General features: G+C 37.3%; 2 protein-coding genes across 2 annotated transcripts in view; both read right to left on the reverse strand.

The window, feature by feature from the left end:
- Positions 1–25,020, reverse strand: part of LOC145988940 (uncharacterized) — a 135,299-nt gene that overhangs the window by 77,171 nt on the left and 33,108 nt on the right. The window lies entirely within an intron of this gene.
- LOC145988667 (uncharacterized) overlaps positions 16,686–25,020 on the reverse strand; it is a 31,798-nt gene continuing 23,463 nt past the window's right edge. Inside the window, exon 2 of the mRNA XM_083123731.1 lies at positions 16,686–20,330. Coding sequence (XP_082979857.1) covers positions 19,054–20,319 — 1,266 coding nt within the window. The 5' untranslated portion in view covers positions 20,320–20,330 and the 3' untranslated portion in view covers positions 16,686–19,053. The remainder of the gene's footprint in view (positions 20,331–25,020) is intronic.

Below are 25,020 nucleotides of genomic sequence, written 5' to 3' on the forward strand. Positions count from 1 at the left end.
CAGTGTTTCTATTGGCTCTGTAAATCTATATAAGCCAGGGCACAGTGCAGATTCTTCACCATTGCTGGATCGGCAGTGGAACCCACAAGTGGGGGGCAGAACCTGAACAGGCTCCACCAAAGTATAGGAGATTTGAAGCATATAATTTGGCGGAATAACCCAAGTAAGGTCATAGAAACAATATACACTGATACAATAAAAGCCAATTTTTGGCAGGGGGTCAAAGTGGTTCCTAAATACAAAATCTCAAGAACTAATTGACATAGAGCTATGCAGTTTTTTTGTCTGCACTGAACCCAACTGATATTTTTTATTAAGTATAGAGTTTTGATTTGAACCCCAAGAAATTGTATATAAATACCAAAGCCAAAAATATTAACACACATACACACATACACACATACACACACACACATATACACACACAGCACAGTGCTGAACCCAACTGATTAAGCATAGAATTTTGATTTGAATCCCAAGAAATTGTATATAATAAACAACAACAAAAATGCCAAGTCAAAAATATTGTAATCAATGCAATAAGAATACGCGCCCGTCCCTGTGGCCGAGTGGTTAGCACATCGCGCTGCGACGCCAAGGGTCCCGGGTTCGAATCCCGGTCGGGTATGGTTGTTTGTGAATGTCCATTTTCATCCATTTCATCATTTCATCACTCATCCCCATCTTCGCAAATTAGCCAAGAGGCACAAAACGCGAAGTAAAATAAACTAAATCAATCAATCAATCAAGCAATAAGAATATATCTAGCCCCAATTGGGCTAAGCACCAAAAGATTTGTAACCCAGACAAATGCAGAACTCCCACAAAAATATGCCCGAAATGCAATAGAAAATATAACATGCAATACTTCACATATACACATAAAAATACTTGTTCTGTACAGTCATCAACATTGCCCCCACAAGCATCTACATCTGGTCTGAAAAGGAAGCATGAAGCACCTGTTAATGCTGGACCGGCAAAACAGCCACGCTATGAACCCATCCATAGCAGTTTTAATGCCCAACTTAGGGATTATCGGCTTGTATCAGAGCCAAGATGCGGTATTAACAATTTTTTGAACAGTGTAAATCCTGATGTGCAGGCAATTCTAAATGCACAAAATAGCCCTTATAAGCTGTCCCTCAAATTGTTTACACAATATAAGAAACCAAATGGCACAAAATTTACACAGCCCCACATAACAGAAACTGTACCTGTATATTCAAATGCAAATTCAGATACAATAATAAGCAGGTTGATAGATCAATTGAATATTAAACACTCTGAATTTGCAGCAAAAGAGTCTGGATGGAGCCTATGCGGATCTCCACACAAGTTATATGTTAATATTTCTGAATTCAGCCCATTACAAGGATCTACATATTTGCCATTACCTGCCAATATTAAAAACAAAAGAGCTGTGGTTAATATTGAAAATAATGATGAGAAATGCTTTTTGTGGTGTATTTTAGCTGCTTTGTTTCTAGTTTCAAGGTATCCTGAGAGAATAAGTTGTTATAAACAACATGAACACTTTTTTGACGATGCAATGAAGGGTTTATAATATCCAATGTCTGTTCAGAATATTGATAAATTTGAAAAAAAGGCCCATGGATATTAATGGCAAACAATTATCTATTAATGTATTTATTTGTTCCACTGGCCGTGGCAATTGCTTGATAGAACCTCTCAGAATCAGTATATTTGATGATGATTCTGCTGTTCCGATTGATTTGCTCTTAATTGAAGGGGATGGCACATATCATTACACTCTGATACATAATCTTGAAGCTTTAGTCAGAACACAACTAGACAAATCTAATAGAATATTTAAGTTGTGCAGAAGATGTTTAACTGTACTTGATGGTCAAAAAATGGTGAATGGGTTCGGGAAAAAAATGCAGAAATTGCTAAAAACAAGTTAATTGAGCATCTGAAATACTGTAAAAATCATAAACCTGTTCATATGGTGATGCCAATGCCAAGTGAAAATTGCAAATTCAAAAAGTTTGAAGCCTTGTTGGAACACCCAGCATATATTGTCTGTGATTTTGAATCAATCCTCAAACCTTTTGAATTCTGCAATCCAGATCCTGAAGAATCTTCAAGTACATCATACCAGCTACATGAACCTTCTAGTTTTTATTATGTTGTTGTACAGGATGGTGTTGTTAGTAAAGAATATTCATACATGGGACCAGATGCCATCAAAAAATTTGCACATAAAATAGAAAGTGAGTGCCATGACATAGCATCTAACATCTTATTAAAATCAAAGCCTATGTTGCCTTTAACAGAGAAACAGATTGAAGATTTCAACAATGCAGAAAAATGCCCGGTATGTGATTCTGAATTTTCAGATACAAATATCAAGGTGAAACACCATTCTCATACAGATGGTAAATTCAAAATGGCCCTGTGTAATAGCTGTAATATTAAGATCAAGAGACCAAAATTTGTCCCCATATTTTGCCATGGAGCATCCAATTATGATTTCCATCATCTGATCAGATATGAGGGGTTTGACAAGCAGAATTTCAATATTTTAGCTGAAAATGATGAGAAATATATATCTATTAGCAAAATAATTAAAGTTAATGGTGTTCCTATTCACATAAGATTTCTTGATTCTTACAGAATTTTATCTGCTAGCCTGGCTACACTGGCCACTCAATTATCTGATGATCAATTCAAAATCACATGTGCATTGTTTCCAAATCAGGACCTGAAATTAATTAGGCGGAAGGGTGTATATCCATATGATTATGTTACAGATTTTTCTAAATTTGATGAATGTTCTTTGCCTCCACAACATGAGTTTTACAGCAAAATCAGAGGATCTGGAATCACTGATGAAGATTATCACCATGCCCAATTGATGTGGAACAATTTAAAATGCCAGACATTTGGTGATTATCACATGGCTTATTTGAAACTTGATGTGACCCTCTTAGCTGATATATTGCAGGCATTCAGAAAATCTTCTATGCAAAATTATAGGCTGGACCCAGTGTATTTTTACAGTGCCCCGGGCCTAGCATGGGCTGCAATGTTTTTAAACACTAAAATGCCATTGGATCTGATCCAAGATCAAAATATGTATCTGTTTATGGAGCAAGATATAAGAGGAGGCATGGTGCAATGTTCTCAGAGATATGCCAGAGCAAATAACAAATATATGCCTGATTATAATCCAGAATTGCCATCAAATTATATACTGTATGTAGATGCAAACAGCCTCTATGGTTATGCCATGATGCAAAAACTGCCATATGCAGGGCTTGAATGGGTTGAAGATTTCAATATTGAAGATCTTCAGGACTTTGATGACAGTAATTATGGCCTCTTCTTAGAGGTTGATCTGACAATTCCTGATGATTTGCACAATAAATTTTCTGATCTGCCCCCAATTCCTGAGGTTCAGTGCTCACCTGGCTCTAAACAGAAGAAGCTCATGATGACACTGGAGCCAAAACAAGGCTATGTCATATATTACAAAAACCTCCAGTTCCTGATGAAACATGGTGTTCAAGTGACCAAAATTGGCAAAGTTTTGAGGTTCAGGCACTCAGAATGGTTGAAACCATACATTAATACAAATACAGAGCTTCGAACATCTGCAAAGAGCCAATTTGATAAGGCCTTGTTTAAATTGATGGTCAATTCTGTGTATGGCAAAACAATTGAAAATGTCAGAAAACATACCGATGTTAAAATAATTACTGACCCCAGCCTGAGCAAAAAATTGGTTGCAAAGCCTAATTTCAATTATAGAAGAATTTATGATGAAAATATGGCACTTTTCAACATGAAAAAAACAAAAATTAAGTTTGATAAACCTATTTATGTAGGGGCTGCAATATTGGAATTGGCCAAATTACATATGTTAATATTGTATTATGATGTGTTGAAACCTTTTTATGGTGATAATATAAAATTGATGTACATGGATACGGATAGTTTTGTTCTTGATATTCAAACAGAAGATGTTTATCAAGATATGTCCCAGCCTGAATTGTTTAAATATTTTGATACCAGTGAATTGCCAGGCTATTTGAATATTCAACCCCACAACAAAAAGGTGCCTGGCAAGTTAAAAGATGAGACACATGGTGATGTTATTGTGGCATTTGCTGGGTTAAGTGCCAAGATGTACAGTTTTAAAACATGTAGTGCTGTTGTCAAAAAAGCCAAGGGCATTGGCAGAGTAACTGTTGAAAAAGAGCTCCAATTTGAAGATTATAAAAATTGTCTCAAATCCCAGAGTTTAATCAAAACATCAGAATCCAGAATCCAGAGTGTGGATCACTTATTGACTAGCAATATTGTAAGAAAAGTGGCTCTGGACCCACATGATGATAAGAGATGTATTTTATCATGTGGCATACATACTTTACCATGGGGTCATTGTGATTTGAAAAGTGGGAAACAATGCCCAAACACAGAGCATGATTTGAAATAAATAAACATGCCTATGAACTTATTTGGGTTCAAAAAACAAGATATTATGGATCTGCCAACACCACAAGCCTCTCCTGATATACAGTCTATGCTGTCTAAACTGAGTGGCTTGTTAATTATTCATCTGAACAGCATACTTACAGATGTTGATGATAAAACAGGCAAAATATTGTACATATTTAACAATAATTTAAATCATTACCAATTACCTGTAGGTGGGCAATTGCAATTTATTACAACTCCTGAGGGTGATGTCAAAATTTCAGTAGGGAGAAATATTTACAGAATTAAGCACTCAAACATGATTTCTGGCACTGTTTATACTGTTTCTGCTGGTGACTGCTTATATATTGAGGTCCCTGGATTTTATGACAAGCTTATACCCTTTTTTATAGAATTAAGAATCAGATATTCAATAATAAATAACCACTAAACAAAATGCCTAATGATATTTTTGGCCATACAAGACATGAAGATCACAGTGATGAGATTTTGATGCTTGATGTCAGAGTCAAGAAATTAAGAAGTGATTTACAAGCTTTACAAACTACACTCAATGCCAGTCTTCAATTAGAAATTACAAATTTGCAATCACAATGCATGGACCCTCTTCTTAAAATTGATTCTGAACTCAAATTGTTGCTTCAGAAATATACTGATTTGGCCACATTAGATAATTTTCAAAGTTTGGAAGAAGCTGTAGCAGCTCTTCAAGCCAAATTTAAGACCGAGGCTAACAACTCTGAGCAATTGAAACAACAATTGGAAGAGCAAATAAATAATGTCCAGGCACAGCTCCAAACAATTGTCAAAAGCATAAAATCACAAGAAGATTTTGATCTAGTGATTTCCACTCTAAAAGAACAGATTCAGTCACTCCAAATACCTAATCTGGACCCCCTGAACAATGCCATAGCCGAGGTTAAAGAAGAAATTGAGACACTTGAAAATTTTATGAACAATTTGCCATCTTCTGATGCTTTGAATGCAATAACTCGGAGTGTTGCAAATATTAAGCTGCAACTTGAAACATATGAAGATTTTGGAAAAATTCAAAGTTCCATAACCCATCTTGAAGGTACAATAGCAGCAGTGCAAAGTGATTTGGCAAATGTACTAGAATCCCGATTGCCTGGGATTGTAGATACCCTTGTTAGTGTCCAGCACCAAATCACAAAGCTTGAAAACCTCAACACTGAATCTGAACTATCTCATTTTCATCACTTGATAGATGATATCCAAACAAAACTTGAAATTTTACAACAATCCACACCCTCTCAGGCAGATATAGCTTTGCTCCAAAATGCTATGCAAAATGTGGCTGATGCTTCTGAATTAAACAATGTGAAATTGGCACTTGAATTTTTGCAAAATACAGTATCAAATTTGCCTACATCACAGGAACTTAAAAATATTAAGAGAGCAGTGAATAGGATATTGAAATCAGAAGATATCAAGAATATCCAGGCAGAGATCAAACATCTCACTCAGACAGTGGCCACTCTTCCAACAAATCAACATATTAATGAACTGCATGCCCTGTTTGAGGATATCAGAAGACAGGTCCATGATCTTACAGCTCAAAATTCAAAATTGGCAGTTGTTGAAAATTTGCAACAAATTGTAGCTAATATCAAGCAACAGCTAGGGACCATGGAATCCAATCAAGCAAATGCTCTGTCTGTTTTTGCCACCCAGCTCCAAGAAATTGTGCAGCAATACAAAAAACTTGTTGTGGACATAAAAATCAAGCCAGGCCATGATGATGTTGTTAGGACCATCAATGAGCACCTTGAATCTGTAACAAGGAGATTGCTCACAGCAGAAAAAGAAATAACAGGCATAATTGAAAATCCTAAACATACAGTAATTCTTGAATTGTACAGCATCCCCAACAAAGAATATGATTCTCCATTTACACCAGGTGGCAAAATATATATGCTGTCCCCTGCACAATTTTATTACCAATTTTTTGTTGGGGGTACATTGAGACCAATCAAGATCAAATATTGGCTACAGCCACAGGCACACCACTTCCCCACCTTATCAATAACAAATGATGATAACAAAGTGAAAATCACCCGTGTAGAATTAGAGGATTTTACAGACCCCAATACATTAGAAACAGCATATGTTGAAGATGATGGCTCTTTGGAATTTAAAATACAAATAGGGGACAAATTATATTTAGAAAATCCCGCAGTATCAGCTGCTGAACACCCCATAGTTGCAATATTCTTGTTTACATATTATGTCTAGAAAAATTATTGTTGATGAATTACACAGACAAGCCCGACATAAATTTAAGAGACTCCCAGTAGTCACAAAGGGCATAGATGATTTATGGCAAAGCGACTTGATTGAAATGGCAAGTGGGCAGTTGAAAAATTTAGACAAAATCAACAAGGGCTACAAGTATCTACTCACTGTAATAGACACATTTTCAAAATTTGCCTGGGCTGTGCCACTCAAATCCAAGACTGGAAAATGTGTTACAGAAGCCCTCAGGACAATCATCAATCAGAGTGGAAGATCCCCGCGCTATTTGCAAACAGATAATGGCAAAGAATTTTATAATTCAGTGTTTCAACAATTTATTAAAAGCCAGGCAATAAAACATTATTCGAGTTACATTGACCTCAAAGCCTCAATTGTAGAGAGATTCAACAGAACCTTAAAAGATCTTATGTATAAACAATTTACACTGCAGGGTAATTATAAATGGATTAATATTCTTCCAGAACTTCTACATAAATATAACAATTCTGTCCATTCCACAATCAACATGAAACCCTCTGAAGTAACTTCATCTGATGAGCAAAAATTGATCAGCACTGTTTATTATCCTAGATACCAGCCAACAACAAGAAAGGCCAAATACAAGGTGGGTGATCAAGTAAGAATCAGCAAATATAAGCACTTATTCAAGAGAGGCTTTACAAGAAACTGGAGCACTGAATTATTTACAGTGGTTCAGGTTAAACCCGGGACCCTTAACACATATATAATAAAGGATCACCGAGGAGAAATTCTCAAAGGCAGGTTCTATGAACAAGAGCTCAGCAAAACTAAACAGCCTGACACATATCTCATAGAAAAAATCATCCGCAGAAAAGGCAACAAGTTACTTGTCAAATGGCTAGGACTTCCAGAACACAGCTGGATCGATGCAAACAAAATAATAATATGAGCACCTGGGATGTTATAAAGAGGCTGCCAGAACCTGAACAACAGAATAAGAGAAATGGCAACTTGCTGCCTGATAATATTAGGTGTCTTATTGTTGGGCCATCTGCTTGTGGTAAAACTACACTAATGGTTGATAATTTTTTATTGGCACCCAACTGGTTAGACTGAAAAAACAGGCACTTGTATATCTTCTCTAAGAGCTTGGAACAATTAAAATATCAGCAGCTGATGAAGCTATATGATGGATTGGATATTGCCACTTTTGAACCAGATGTTAAGCCACTTCATGAATGTCTCGATAATTCTGTTGTTGTGTTTGATGACATTATATTGGATAATCAAAACAAAGTTAGAAATTTCTTTACACAGGGCCGGCACAAAAACATTGATTGCTTCTACCTGGCACAGACTTTTTCAAAAATACCCAAGCAACTGATCCGGGACAACAGCAATTTTATATGTGTATTTCATCAAGACCATACCAACCTCAAACACATACATGATGAATATGTAGGTGGGGACCTGAGCTACAATTATTTTTCCAAGTTTTGCAGCAAGTGCTGGAGCCAGGACAGTTATGGGTTTGTCACAATTGATATGACAAGAACACCCAATAGTGGCAAATACAGAAATAAAATCAACAATTTTCTAGACATTGAAACATAAATAAATAACCATGAAAAGGCCAATCATTGATGATCTTAAGTTAAGAGATTATCTTGTAAAAAGATTTAAGGGATGGAAATCAGAGAACCGTGGAATTTATGAAAAACACAAACAAACAGAACAGCCTGTAATTGATGCTATTAATAATTTAGGTAAGAATATCAAAACTGTTACAGAGCAAAATCAAAATTTGCTCACAGAGCTTGTACCTGTAGCTGCTAGGAACATATTAGATTATCCATTCACCCCACTTTCCAGTATTCATACACCTAGTCCTATTGCTCCTAGAAGAATTGAGGCTAGTCAGGATCCTATTCAATTGGGTCTTCTTGCTCAAAAATATTTAACCACACCTAAAGACAATAAAGATGAGGTGTTTGGCTTATATGCCGACACAGAGCTTGATGGCAGCATCATACATAGAATTGGCAATTTCAGAGTAACATTTATGGGAGATGATATAATTGTATATTCAGAATCTCGACTTGGAGAAAAAGGTGCTTTTGTTAAGTATCTCGGAACACCTGGATTGTGGGAATTGATGACTAGGAAAAGGCCTGGCAGCTATACAGATCAAGATTATGAGGATTACAAAGAAATATTAATAAAATCAGATGCTCTATACCAGAACAATGATCCCACACAAAAAAGAGTCAAGTCGAGCAGTGGGGCAAAATACAACAATTTTATCAAGCCCATATGGTCACAGATCAAGACTGGCAGTGGAATCAAACAATACAACACCCTGCCTAAAGAATTTGTCTGGGTTGATGATGTCAGGAAACTTGTAGATAGGTTATTGGTGATAGCTGGGGAGGAAAATGCTGGGAACCACAATTTTTACAATGAAAAGGTTGGAATTATGGACATGATAAGCACCAAATTGTCTAATTTTATAGTGAATGACACTAAGGGGATTGGATATCTCATAAAAATTATTAATACTCTACCACCTAAATTTTGGAATATTTCTGAGGGTCGGGGCCTTGTTAATGACATTATAAACAAGCTGCCATTTGAACTACATATTCCAGGCTATCAGTATTGTGGTCCAGGCACAAAACTGGATCATAGATTAAACAGAGGTGATCCTGGTGTTAATCCCTTAGATGCTGCTTGTAGAGACCATGATATTGCATACAACACACATTCTGATCTTGACAAGAGACATGTTGCAGACAAGAAATTAGAAGAGGCTGCATTTGGTAGATTTGTAAGCAAAGATGCATCTTTGAGTGAAAAAATAGCAGCATTGGGAACCACCATAGCTATGAGCACCAAACAAAAACTGGGGTGGGGGCTGTGAATATGTATATAATAAACCTACAATAAAGGCCAAGGGTGTTATGTATCAAATACCTTATGCAGGTCTCAAATCTCTTAAAACTATTGACAGTCTTTTGACCAAGAAGCAGCGCAAGAAAAAAAATTCTTGTATTGCAAAGGGGCATGGGATGAAATTATTACTTAGTACCCCCCAATTAAAAAAATGACAGCAATCAAGAAAAAAATCACATGTGGGGGGATTCATATTTACTATCCCTGCCATCTTAGCTGCTCTCGGGGCTGTTGGGAGCTTGGCGGGGGGATCAGCTGCCATAGCAAAAACAGTAATAGATGCCAAGAAAAATAGGGCAGAATTAGATGAGCAGAAGCGCCATAACCTGGCAATGGAGAAACAGGGCAAAGGTGTTAAGAGAGCCATGAATAAGTTTAAAAAAAACAAGAGCCGCTTACAAACCAAGATATTGAAGCTTTAATCAAGCCACTGGGCATCAAACATTTTAGAGGTGTGTACATGTCTGATTCTTTACCAGAACAACCACTCAACAAAGAGTGTGGCATTGTTAATTTGGATGAGTACAAAAATCTGGGCACTCACTGGATTTGTTATCTTAAATATTTAAAAAATAAGGCATTTGTGTTTGATTCATTTGGAGGTGTTCCTCCTGAAAATTTAATAAAATATCTAAAATCACCTAATCTTTATTACAATAATGCCCGTGTTCAAAACTTCAAAGATGTTAATTGCGGACATTTGTGTTTATCTGTTCTTAGATACATGTCTCAAATAAATAAACCATCAATTGAAGATTTTCAAAAAGCCTTGTGGTATCTGAAACATCATGGGGGTATTTCATCTCACCAGCCAAAATTCAATATTGAAACTCAAATTGCATGATGACATAGTGTATCCCAAAACAATAGCTCTCAGAGCATTTTATGGCATGTACCTAATCCCCAATATTACACACCACAACAACAAAATTGCAGTTGGGGATGAAAAAATTGTCATCACTCCAGGGCAATATAATCTATCCACTCTAAATGCTCAATTACCCAGAGGTGTAGTGTTAAGTCAAAATTCTGTCACTCACAGAGTAGAAATTGTATCTGCTACAGAAACAATAGATCTAGGTACTATAGGAGAGCTGTTGGGCTTTGAGAACAACACAAAACTTGAAGCAGGCATCAAACACACTGCTATGAATATACCCAAATTCTTAGCCATAGAAACTCTGAATATTCACTGCAATGTGGCTGAGGGTATGATCACCAAATCAAATGGCATAGGAACTCACAAACAAACAGGCATCATTGCAACATTCAAGCCTAATTCTGAATTTATGGAGCCTATTATCTACAATCCATCCCCAACATTATATTTTCCTGTATGTCATAATAGAATAGATAATATTGAATTGATGGTCACTAATGAAAAAGAAGAATTAGTTGATTTTACTGGAGCCACAACAACTGCAATCATAGAGATTAACATTTAAATAAAAATACATACAAGAAGAAAATGGAAAATATTGAGAGTTATGAGCTACAATCATTCCCCCCAAACAGGAGGACATTTGCAAATTTAAATCAACCCAACACAGAGATTGAGGTTGATCCTGATGTAGGGGATGGATTTATACACCCTCACAGAGCAGATTTATACATCAAATTTGATGTTGTAAAGCTCGATGGAACAGATTATCCGGCAAATTCAAATATAAGATTGGTAGATAATTTTGTGCCACATCTATTCTCTGAAATTGAGATCAGAAAGCATGGTGTTGTTATAAACAGAGTGGATTATCCCGGCATTACCTCCACAGCTTTGGCCACATTAAAATTATCCAAAACCGAGGCTTCATACTACAAAATCGGTGGATTTGAGGCTGGTGATAAGATATTATCTAAGAACCATACAGTGCTGTTCCCGATGCGCCTATTGCCAGGATTCTTCTCGGATTTCAAAGATATTATGTGGAAGGGTGGGTTAAGAATTACATTTAGAAGAGCTGCAAATGATAATAATGCTTTGATGAGGTACAGTGCAATAAACTCTACAGGGGAAGCTCTGCCCAATACCCTACCTGATGCAGGCAAATGCATTATTCAGACTATGGAGTTAAGAATCCCTGTTGTTGAATATGAGGCCAGTTATGCTCTTAAATACAAAGCAGATATAATAAAAAATCCACAGGTTCCTCTGCAATTTTATACATATCAATGTGTACAGAAGCCCGCATCTGGTGCATATTATGAGTTTGATGCTACAAATTCATTCTCCAGTATTCAATACGACATGCCTGATTTTGTAGTGGTACTGTTTCAGACTGGAAGACACAACAATCAGGAAAAAAATTCAAGCAAATTTGATAACTGCAACATCAAGAACATATATCTTAAAAATGGCAGAAATGAGGTATTTCCTAGAGAAAATTACAATTTAGACATGTCCAAGAATGATTTCCTCAAATTATATGAGGCATTTACATCCTTCAAAAGGGTCACTACTGGCAATACTGACATGTATTACACACCAGATGAATTCAAAGCACAGAGGCCCATGTTTGTAATTAACACTTCAAAAAGGAAACAAGTTGTGGTTAATGACAGGACAAACATTAAAATTATCTGTGAATTCCATGAGGCATTACCTGATGACACTATATGTAGTGTTATTCTCATAGGTGAAAAATCATATGTTTATGATGTAAAAAATGAGAGAGTCACGGAGCAATTCTAGAGGGTCTCTGCATATTACATTGTTTTAATATTAGATAAACAAATTGAAGCTGGTATCCAATTGAACTTAAACCAGAAGTAAATATGTGTGTGTATGGGTGGGTGTATATGTGTGTATGTGTGTGTGTCTTGGCCTAGTTTTAAGTGTGGCCAAAAAAAAAATATCAAGAGGGGCATATTTTTGACAGGATTATGGACAACAATCTCACAGAAGTGCCTTTTATAAGTGTAAACAAATCAATCTGAGGGGGGTCATACTTTCTCAGGAAAATTTTGAGGGCATTTTTACAAAAATCTTGGATTAGACAGGGTTCCACACTTGAGCAAAAAACTCATATGCTCATGTTGAGCTAGTTTTAAGTGTAAACAAATCTGCTTGAGGGGGGTTCATACTTTCTTGGGTTTATTATAGCATCAATTACACTACTAAAGAGGAATAAAAGATTCGTGCATTTACAGAATCGTGTGTGAAACAAGGCTCCGTTGTTATTAAACTACCTTCGTGCTTAGCGTATTACGAAATTATGCAAAGTAAAAAGTCAAGTACAAAAAAAATGTACTCAACATCAAGCTACGCTGTAAAAATGAAACAATTTCAAGACGTTTTGCAAAATCTAACTTCATTGAGCTTTGAGAAATACAATTGTGTGGCATCAGATATTATCATGTCCTCGAGTGTTACCAAAGTGTTACAAGAGCGTCTGCAATTTGTCGAGATTAATGTTCATTGGCACTATTCTAACAGGAAAAGCCGTCATGTTGGACGGCTGCTCAGAGGCAATATTAGTCTCCAGTACACTAAAGCTGAAGGAAGTTATGCAATCAATGAACAACTTTGCAATTTTCTAGACGTTTGCCAACGTTAAACAAACTGTTTGTACAATGATGAGTTGAATACTACGGGGTTCCTTGGTTGTTAGTCAGTATTTGAATTGAAGAGAAAGAAGTCAGGGAATACCCCCCCTCACACACAGGGAGACTATATCTCGAAATTTGTTCCCAATCAATCCCATGTTCGAATCCCAGCTCGGGCATTGGTGTTCTTTGTGAGTGTCCTTTCATCAATTTCATCCCTCATCCTCATCTTCGCGATTAGCCAAAAGTGGCAGAAAAGAGAAGTAAAATAAAAGAAATTCAATCAATTAATCAATCGTTCTCAACCATGTTGATAAATTTTTCCACCCCCTGAGAATATATGCAGTACCATAGATATTGGTTGGGCCCGGGATACGGGACGCGCAGGTCCGAATCTCCTGGGAGAAGGAGGGGTGGTATTTTGGTATCTCGAGATCTAGGGTGCCAAAAGTATTGTATTCAAGCTGTCAGGCGCAGACCTGTAGCTAGAATTGATCTCCGGGGGGGGGGGGGGTCATAGGTTATCAGGGGGGCTTTGTAAACAAAGTCCATTTTTCAAAAGTTTAACAGTGTTAAATGAAGGTGAATTATGTGCGTGTGGGGGGTCATAAAGTTACATAAAATTTAGAAATATACAAAAACTTCGCTTCGCTTGAAGTGTTAATTGACTGCCATTGAAATCATCCCTTACTACACAATCCATACTACTTTTGATGATACAGATATTTATAATCACACAAAAATGTATAATATTAAATCATATTGCTTACAGTACATTCTACCCCTGGCCGAAGCAATGAAACTCCTCTTCGTTCCCAAAACTTGGGATCTGTTGACCTTTGACGCAGATGCGGAGGGAACTTGGATGATGACGTCAAAGTCACAGATTTCTGTCTAAGAGAGAGGTCGCAACAGTGACAGCAAAGGTACAGATAAATAATGTAATAGCTGCTGTTCATGTTTTGTGAATTTAGCCTTCACCAAAGTTGTGAGCAAAATAATATCTGCTGTCTACATTTTCACCCTTCACTGCAAAAAAATTATACAAAATAGTTTTACCTAATGTCAAGGAGGCTGAAGGCAGTACCAGGGGGGCTAATGGTAGTGGGGGGCTCAGCCTCCCCTGGCCTGTGCCTGGCTACTACCAGTACTCTCTGCAGTAATCACAATGGATGTGCAGAAAACGTCGCGACCGGGAAGAAATTCCCTCCCGATCGCAACTATGGCAAAATCTAAATAATAGTGTTTAACTGGTTTATTCCTACATATTTTTTTTGTACTATAAATGTCAGAAATTTATAGAAATTAGCAGTTTTTATTCCAGAAATGCAAAATTAATCATCACCTGAGGGTGAAATTGTATGTATGATTAAAATTTTTCAGTGTCGGGTAATTCTGAACACTTCCCGTCCCGAATCTCCCAATTTAGTCGGGAAATAACATTTTTTCCCGTCTAGACATGATTTTAAAAATATTTCGTGCTTATTCTTTCCCGACCAAAAATTTTGGTTCCCACACCCCCTATCACATCATTAAACGTAAAAGTGAAATCATGGAAATCTCGTTGTGTTTTAATGAGCAAAACTATTATTTTTCATTTCAAAAGATACTAGGTCATAGTTAGATTACACGTTATGTTCTTGAAGACCACACGAACTGTACTAAATTTTTGTGTAACCAGAAAAAAATTATTTTGTGTAACAAAAAACTAAATCGGGGTGTTAATATTAATTTTTGCCTTTTGCGTATGGTAATCTTTGCAACATTGATAGAGAAAGGGTCCTGGTTTGTACCCTGGTCAGGCAATGGTGTATCATTGTGTTTGTTCTATCATTCATTTTTCGAGTTTATTATTTATTTTCATCGTCATGATTAACACAAATAGAAAATTGACTGAAAATGACAATGAGTGTTTTGTATTTCTGCGTTCAAACGGTAACGAAGGTAGCAAGTAGGCATTACCGCATCCCGCTGACTTGCCCTGACTGAAGAAAGAAGAAGAAAAAAAACCTTTTTTCCGCTTTTTTATGTGTCCGTACATCTCGCATTTTTCATTTAATAATAATGTAGGCATCCAAATATTATACGCTTTAAGCGCTTGCGCTGCATTGGAAAAAAATACTTTCAATTAAATATGTACATACGCCGGCCCCCGTGGCGGAGTGGTTAGCACTTTGCGCTACGACGCCAAAGGTCCTGGGTTCGAATCCCGGCCTGGGCATAGATGTTTGTGAGTGCCCATTCATCAATTTCATCATATCATCACTCATCCCCATCTTCGGAACTTAGCCAAAAGTGGGACAAGAAACGAAGTAAAATATGTACATACAAATATCGCCAAATGTAATTCTCATCCTGGAATAATCCCGAATTACTTCCTAGTTGCTCATCCAATGGATATGGAAAACCATCTACTTTGTCCAGATCTCTCTCTCTCTCCTTCTCGTCGTTAAGTGCTTGTGTATGATCCATTTTATCTGAATCACAAAAAGAAAAGATGGCCACAAGTACGTGCATGAATTACCCAGCTGCAGTGAACCAGAAGTTGCTGTGGTACAGTTCCACAAGCGGTTGTGCCAATCGATATGTTTTTGTTTATTCGTGGATATCACCCATTCGTCATCTTCGTTCACTCGTGCCCCCTCTAAACCCCATTGCCAAAAAGCAAAGGTACCTTATTTGTTAATAAGTTTCGGACAAGTACAGAGCGCTGGAAATACAAGCAGCACATCGTCTGCAGTATTCCTATTTTTCTTAAATTTCCATTTATCAGTGCTTTTCTGTTGTTCTGTCTTCTTACTCCAGATAAATCCACCAGCAAAATTTCAAAACAGTAAAATAAATCCAATTTCTGATTACGCGCGAAATAACAATTTGGAAATTTCCTTCACTTGTACAAATTGTTTTTTTTAAAAAATAAATAAGTGTAATATTGAGAAAACATATTACGGTTATGTATCTACATTTTTTTTAATTCCCCAGTTGGTTGAGCTGACTACCATTCACTATTCCCGTCCGTGTAAATTTTAAAAAGGAAAGAAAGTTCCAGTAGACTATTATTTTTTATGTAAATATTTTAATAGTAACTGTTTTTAATTGCAATACAGCAGCACATAATTTCCTTATTAATTAATTTCGTTCTTTTTGTTTGATTGATTTGCTTTATTTTACTTCGCTTTTTGTGCCAGTTTTGGCTAATTTGCGAAGATGGGGATGAGTGATGATATGATGAAACTGATGAATGGACACTCACAAACATCCATGCCCAGGCCGAGATTCGAACCCGGGACCCGTGGCGTCGTAGCGCGATGTGCTAACCACTCCGCCACGGAGGCCGGTTCGTTCTTTTTGTAATCAGAGAAGAGAAGACAGCACAGGGTAGAGCCATGGAATTGGGATATTTTCAGGTATTTGTTGAAAAAAATATATTCTGAACATGAAAGAAGAAATTTTGTATTTATTTAATAAAATATTAACTACGGCTTTTGATAAGCACGTAGATCTTAAGTAATACATTTTCATATTATTGCATTATGACACAATTTGAATTTCCTATATTTCACAAATTTTTCTGAATTCGAACCGTGATGTTCTAGATATCCTATAAGAGATAGTTGTTTTCCAAAAGGAGGAAATCTTATGGTGGAACAGCATTTTATGCACCGATCTAAAACTATATAACATGAATGTATGAGAGGTTCAAAATGCCCTCAGTAACTACATACAGAAGCCAAAATGTAAACACATTTGTAGCACAAGTTGCTCTTGGAAAAACCTAACCTTATGAATTATTTGTACAAAATCTACAAAATTGAAGCAAGGTGGAACACACTAAGCCCAACGTCAAATAGTGTCTCCATTCTGTGTGAGATATAATCAGAATCATTTGTGGTAGAGTGTGAGATTTACTCTCATTCATCACATGGAGAGAGAGCGAGAGAGAGAGAGAGAGAGAGATATGGAGAGTGAAAGATTAAGTGATAGAAGGACATAAAGCATATGTAAATACATATATTTGTAACAAAATTTCACATTTTCTGTCTTCACTTTTAACAATGGGAATTGTACATTGTGCAACATAAAACTTAGCTAGTAAAAATAATGAAATGATGGTGCAGGTATGTAATTATATTAATAAAATATAATACGGTAATTTAGGAAGCCAAATAGTTATGTTATTCTTTGTGTTATTGTTGTTAATTTTTATTAGTATATTTCAATGTAAAACGGCTGATGCTGTATTTCGAATCCTTTGTTAAATAAATATTATCAATGTAAACAGCAAAAATCTTCACAATTCGCGAATTGCACCAGGAAAGTGCCTTGATTAAAACCGACTGAGCACTTATGGAAAGAAGTATTCAATCGTATCAACTTACTAATAGCTGAGTTATGAAGCCAACATCTGCCTTAATCAAGGTTTATTTCAAATTGCCGAATATACTTATCTTATGTTTAACCCCAACGCACAGACACATGTAGTTTCAAGTCGCTTTTGGCCAAACGTAGCCTTATAAAAGAAATGTTCAATACGTATAATACAGAATTAAGGCACGGCGGACACAACAGACAGAGGCGTAACCTACGTGATATAGTGTTATTCCAGCTTCCTCCCCATCCTGCATGAGAAATATTCAGAATCATATATGGTATAGCGAGAATCGCATGCAAGGAGAGAGAGAGAGAGAGAGAGAGAGAGAGAGAGAGATAAAGAAACAATGAAAGGAAGAGAGGAAAAATGTCATAGAGAAACAAATATAAAGAAATAACAAACAACCACAGATAGAATATTGACAGCCAGTAGGGTTCACTTGAGCTAACCCCAGAAAACTCACGACGTCCCTTCTAAGTTCACTTTTATGCACAGCTTTTCAAATACGGACTGGATCTATAGATTAGAGTGGGATCATAATCAACGTACAATCGCCTGCAATAAAAAATGGATATCTATATCCTGAAACACTCCCTTATTTGGAATGAGTTATGTTTGTTGACTAGCCCTACGGCGATGAAGAAACTGAAGGAGCAAATCTCCAATAACAAGTTGCTTCGATTTTACAGAGGGCAGTTTCGTTCTCAGCTTCGTCTCAAAAAGTCTCGAGAGGTCTATAGTAGAGGAAATATACTATTCTCATTCTCGTCTCTAGTTTTGCAAGGCTGTTTCGGTTCCACAGCTAGACCAGTTTCCACATTTTCATCATTGCTTCGTATACATTACGTTCTGTCGCCAAACTCTACTTGTATCCTAGGGAAGAGAACAGATCTTCTTCGTTCTGAAAGGGCATGTAGATACTGGAGCTTTCGTTTTACAAACCTCTTCTCTTACATGCAACAAGGTGTGAGATCTGAGCTGCGAATCATAGAATTTCTAATGAAAACAATTTATTACGTTAAGTGTTAAGTTAGGAGGAGCTTAATCGTAAAGTAGAAATCCCGTACTCCCCAGAACAAAAACATCTCTCGGCACTATATCTGAGTAGGTTGTGGATGTATTATATCACGAACAATAAAAGTTCGAAAACAAGAAACCTTGTAAATTACAGTTCGATTATTTACTTCAATTCTAAAAGTGTAATCATAATTATGAAATAGAGAGGGACTTATCATACAGCATGAGGGTAGCGAGTTATATATATGCATGGGTAGCATTGATCGAACTTGCAATATTACTTAGGCCTCCGATTTGAATATATTCTTAAATTAAATTTGGAATGGTCTGAGAAAAGTACAAGTTGATGGAATGTAAGCTTCTTCCCAGAACACCTCGATGTTAAAATACATTAGGTGACTAAATCACCTTCATAACGTAACAATGCGTAAAGAAACATTGCCCTGGTGAACCTTACAGACAGTCTACACCAAAACTTTCTCTCCAATTTCGTCGAATATATCTTTCAGTCTTGAATGAAGCTTTGGGTTTGCGTGCAACGGCGTCATCTTGAATGCTTCTTTCATGTTGTCCTCGGTTATCGAGTCGATATCAGGGATGGTGTTCTCTTCAGCAAGGATGATTGGCAGTACGCAAAACCCCGTGATTACACCGAAGAGCAGTTTAGACTCCACTTCCTTCTCTACAACTTCCAGGGTGATCTCTTCGCAACTGAAACCCAGATCCTTCACGGACTCAATGAAACTCTGATGGTAGATCTTGAGGAGATCCTTCTGGTGTTCGTCCCTCAGCTGCTTGGTGGTGCTCGTGAAGAGGAAATAGACCAGGTCAAGTGCAAAGGAGGTGTACCGAGACACTTGGAAGTCCAGCAGTTTCAGTTCCTTGGGATTGTCCTGAGAGTCGTATGAAAACAACATGTTGTTTACCCAGCAGTCTCCATGGACGAGGACAGAAGTTGGTTCCTGAGGACGACAATGCTCTATAAACTTATCAAAAACCGTTGTGGTCAACTCCTCAAGCTTTGGAAGGTATTTCTCGTAGCCAGCAAAAGTCTTCACCGTCGTCACGATTGAGTCCATCTGCGCCGATAGGAATGGCGCCATCTTTTCCCTATTCTCTTCGGTGTACACGGTTTCGTTAAAGAGCTTGAAATTTTCTTGGAAGTGTTCAAAGTTATCTTTCTTAATGGCAAAGGACAATGCGTGGAATTTTCCCAGCGCGCTGAAAACCAACTTACAGTGCTCGAAATCCAGACCCTTTTTCCTTTCGCCCATCTTGAACCCAAGAGGGGTCAGATCCCTCAGGACAAGCGCCTCCTTGTCCTCCTCCATTGTGGAGAAGGCGCAACTTGCCACGTATGGGAGGAGAGACTTGGAAACACCTTTGCTCTTCTGGAACTCCAGAAACGTTGGAAACACCATCTCGTACATTTTCACTTCTTTCAGAAAAATATCCATATCCTTAACGAACGATTTCCTGAGTTTATTTTCTGGAATACACTTGATCACAAGTTTGTATTCCTGGTCCCCCTTCTTGGTCCTGGCAACCACTGTCGCCCGGTACACAATGGTGGCGTAATTGTCCCCTGCGTCTGTCCCAGGAAACACTTGGCATTTCTTCACCTCAAGAAGAGGATCGTTTTCCGCATCCCGCAACCCTCTCTGGAAGAAATCCTTATCCAGCCAGGAGTGAGCAGCACGGACTTCAGAATCGGTTAGTGTTTCAGGCATGTTTGGTTAGTCTGAAAAAATAGGGAAAAATGTCCATGAAATGAAACTCCTGGAGTGATATGCTTGTGGTTATGAATGAGACTGGATATCTACTTATTTCTCAAGATTTTGGAGCTAGTACAATAGTTACGCCATTTATTATGAATTAAACGAAGGATGGATTACTTGCTCCAATGTTGAGGGAAAGTTTCGAGGGAAAGTTTAGTGTTTCTAAACTTCAGTTGAACAAGTTTCTCGATGCGTTTTTTTTTATGTACATACATTTGTGTTAAACTCTAGTGGCGTGTGAAATAACGAAACTGCGTGTTTAAAGTTTGATATTACGTCTGTTACTTCATATCATATTAATTACATCACAGACAACGTTAATTATCAGGTCAAGCCATGAATTGTAATATTCTAAAATGAGTCATAACCTATCACTGATTACGTCAATTTTCCAACTCGTCAGACCAAGTGAACGAACCCGCCTGTATATTACCACCTAACGACGGGATGGGTTGAAAAATAAAAGAAGGGGAATCAACAAGAACATGGTAACTGAAATGGGAGTGGGTACTAGTCCACAGTAAAATCATCTCCTGTCCACCCACATGAGATATTGTGAAATCATATGATAGCAGACCTAGAATTACGAGCATACACATGCAGACGGATAGAGATAGAAAGAGAGAGATTGAAAAAGAGAGAAAACAAGGAGGAAGAGAGAAGGCAAAGGAAGAAGGAGAGAGAGAAGGACGAAGGGACATAGAAAGGTAGAATAAAGAAACAGGTAGAGAAAAAGAGGGGTGTAGAAAGAGAAAAGAGATGAAGAAACAGAGGAAGAAAGATATGAAAACGTAGAGCAAGAAACGAAGAGGAACAGACAAAGAAATAGAGAGATATAGAAATAATGAAAGAGACAGAAAGAAATACAGCAAGGAAGAGAGAAAAAGAGAAGAAAAAAGAAAGAAGAGGAGAGAGAAAGAAGAGAAGGTAGACAGAGAAACAGAGGCAATGAAGAAAGAGACAATGATAGAGAATACCCGGTGGAGGCACAAGTGGTTCGGATCCCACTTTAAACTGTAGGTCCAGTCCCGATTAGCCTTACTGTGCATAAAGTGGACTTAAAACACCAACTCAAACCAAACAATGATAGAGAATCTTAGCAGCGATACCCAAGGTGAGCCCAGCTGAAATTATTGATTCCAATCTTCAGCACATGAACCAGAAGTCCTCTGGCGATGCCACTGGGGAAAGGGCGCCACTATAACCCACAAAATTTTCAGGTTTATTGAAATTTATATATTAACGATATTTTTGTTAATAGTTTCATGTTCACCTCCCCCCCTCAAATCTAGGCTCCAGATACTCGGCTGTTCCGGCGGCGCCCTGTTTCTGTTAGGACGCCGACACCTTCGTCATAAGAACAGCCCAGTTGTTAATATCTCTAATGTCTTAGACATTCGTTCTCGCTACAAACTTGCATCACCGTGACGTATGTGATTATCACATCACATCGCGCTGCGATGCCAGGGGTCCCGGGTTCGAATCCCGACCTGGGCATGGATGTTTTTATGAGTGTCCATTCATCAACTTCATCATATGATCACTCATCCTCATCTTTGCAAATTAGCTAAAGTGGCACAAAAAGAGAAGTAAAATAAAGCAAATCAATCAATCAATCATATACAAATGAACTCTTCATGGACATTTCCTTCACAGATGACAGCACAAGATTCCAAAGTTTTCTTGCTTTTATGTGCAATAATCCACCCCTAAAAGACCTATTAAATATTATTCATATGATTAATATTGTAACACAGTTTCCATTAAACTTTTCAAAAATGAACAATTCACATTGCATGTGAATCATCTTACTCTCGTAGTTGAAGAATTATCTTTAGATTCGGATATTTCCAATATGTTATCGTTTAACAAACGTAGAGACCAATTGTGGAAAATTCAGAAGTTTAATCTGTACATTCAAGAATATACAGTATTACTTCCCTTCACGACAATTATCACACTCATTCACAAAGAATTATTCATGACAGAATTAAGTATAATTCGTATATAAATTTATTTTCAATAAGTTTATGATAAATCAAGACTTTTCTTTGAGGCATTGCAAAAGGCATATTTTTATTTTACACGTAACTATAATACATATACGTATTTGTAACAAAATTTTACATTTTCAGTCTGCAATATCAAAAATGAGATTTGTACACTGTACAACTTATAAAACATAGCTGGCAAAAAATGGAATGATGATACAGGTAAACATATTAATTAGATATTATAAATGTGAACAAGAAAGACCTTTCAAATTCACGAACTGCTTCAGGCAAGTTCTTTGATTAAAACTAACTAAATATTATTTACAAATTACAAGAATTCTGGAATATTGGTGCAGAATTTCTTGATGATGCACACAAATTGAATTCATTTTTACGTCGCCTTTTTTTCCGCTTCACGTTAATCACGACGATGGGAATGTGTGATGATATGAGGAATGTTATCGAAAGGAGACGAGACTTGCAGAGCTTCGATCTCGTTCTCGGTCTCATCTCGAAATATAGTATAATAAACATATGCAGCGTGTCATAGAATATAGAGGTTAGTCATTAAACCAAATTTTGTTACAAGCTAAAAATATATGTTAAAGCTGAGGAAAGATGGCAGCACTGGAATCTTGGCAAATATTTGGTGGTAAGTTGAGACGAAGAACGACTGCGCCTTGAATAACGTAGTGTGGAAAACGGCAAGGTTCTGCGCTCTCTGGCTGGTTTCACTCGAAAATGATCCGCTAGAGGCGCTGGTGTTGGACCCGGTGCTTGGTATTCGTCTGCTTATAATGGAAGTAAATGGAGTTTTCGCTGCAACGTCTGATTCTTTTACATGAAGCATTTCTATGAATGTGATAATTGTTATGATATTTGGTACAATGGTCGCGAAGATATTAACGAACATTCTAGACCAGTGTTCCGCAACCGGTGTACCGCGGTACACTAGTGTGCCGTCACAAGGTGAAAGATGTGACGCGAACTTTTACCTACTATTGTAATATTGTAAGAAATTAATTGTCGATTTTAAGTAAGAAGATGCTTGTTTATTCTTGCTGATAACTGTTATATTTTCATAGAAATTAAATGTAATTTATTTACTCAATATTGTTATAGTTTGCTCATCTTATATGTATTCTCGCCTGTAATATTGGGCCGGTTTGATGGGTTACAGGCGACAAGCTTTGTGTTCACCGCAAAGAAAGCCGCGTAGGACTTTTAGCAAGCCTTTTAGCAGCCCGCACCATTCACACAATAGAGCTATTCAAGCGAGTTCTTTATTCTATGGTAACACTGCATCTTTTGTGTACGGCTGGCTGTTTTGTGCCTGTTTGTCGGCGCTTCTTAAACTTTATTGCTCTTTTCCTTCGCCGAAGGACCCACACATTGTCAGACAACAATTACAGTATTTCAGTTCAGTTCTATCACAGCTGTGCTCTGCAGTAGTGCGAATATTGGATTACTACACCAGTCTTACTGTTTTCTTTTTTCTATATGGATAAGTTCCTTCTACGGAGTGGTCCGCCATCGAGTCCGAAAAAAAGAAACAGAAAGTAGTTCACCGGCAATATAGTGATAACTATTTATCTTACGGTTTTTCTTTGTGTGGTGACAAAATATGCCCAATCCCTGAGTGTGTTGTGTGTGGTGAAAAAAACTCAGTAATGCTGCTATGGTTCCTAGTAAATTACAACGATATTTGTCAACAAAACGTTCCTCTCTGTTAAGTAAAGATGTGAATTATTTTCGTCGGTTGTTGGAACAAAATAAAAAAAACAAGTGACGCGCATGACTACGTCGGTACGTGTTTCGCAAAAAGTACAGGAAGCTAGCTATAAGGTAGCCGAACTTATCGTAAAGGCAAAAAACCACACACAATAACAAACGTTGTTAATTCCCGCGTGTAAAGAAATGGTAAAAATAGTCCTGGGTTCAGAAACTGCTACTGATATTTCAAAAAATCCTCTCTGCTGACACAATCAACCGCCGAGTTAGTGACATGTCCAGTGACGTCGAAGACATTATGAAGGAGAAAATAAAGAGCAGTCGAAAGTTCTCACTTCAGATCGACGAGTCCACCGATATTGGCGGTCACGCACAGCTTCTTTCCTACATAAGGTATGTTGATGGGGATGTAATTACAAGTAATTTCTTTTTTTTTGCAAAGAACAACCCGAGCAAGCAACCGGTGAAGGAAGATTTCGTACGACTAATGAATATGTGGTCCGTAATAAATTAACATGGGAAGACTGCGTTAGTGTTTCTACAGACGGAGCCGCTTCTATGACAGGCCGAGTGAAAGGATTCGTGGGTAAAGTACGCGAAGTAAATCCTAACTTACGAACCGACCATTGTCTCATTCACCGCGATGCCATTGTTGCTAAGTCTTTTCCATCTACTCTGAAAATTGTGATGGACGAAGTAGTAAAAGTCGTGAACTTAATCAAATCGCGGCCCCTAAATATGCGGCTTTTTAACGTTTTGTGTCAAGAAATGGGATCAGAGCACACTACACTTCTCCTACATACAGAAGTACGATGGTTATCTCGAGGTAAAGTGTTAACGCGAATGTTTGAACTTAAAGAGGAGGTACTTTCGTTTTTGACATGAGGGGCATGAGTATGCGGATTTATTTGCAGATGATGAATGGGTA

The sequence above is a fragment of the Lepisma saccharinum genome, chromosome 6 (genome assembly GCF_977018435.1).
Source record: "Lepisma saccharinum chromosome 6, izLepSacc3.1, whole genome shotgun sequence".
Classification (NCBI taxonomy): Eukaryota; Metazoa; Arthropoda; class Insecta; order Zygentoma; family Lepismatidae; genus Lepisma; species Lepisma saccharinum.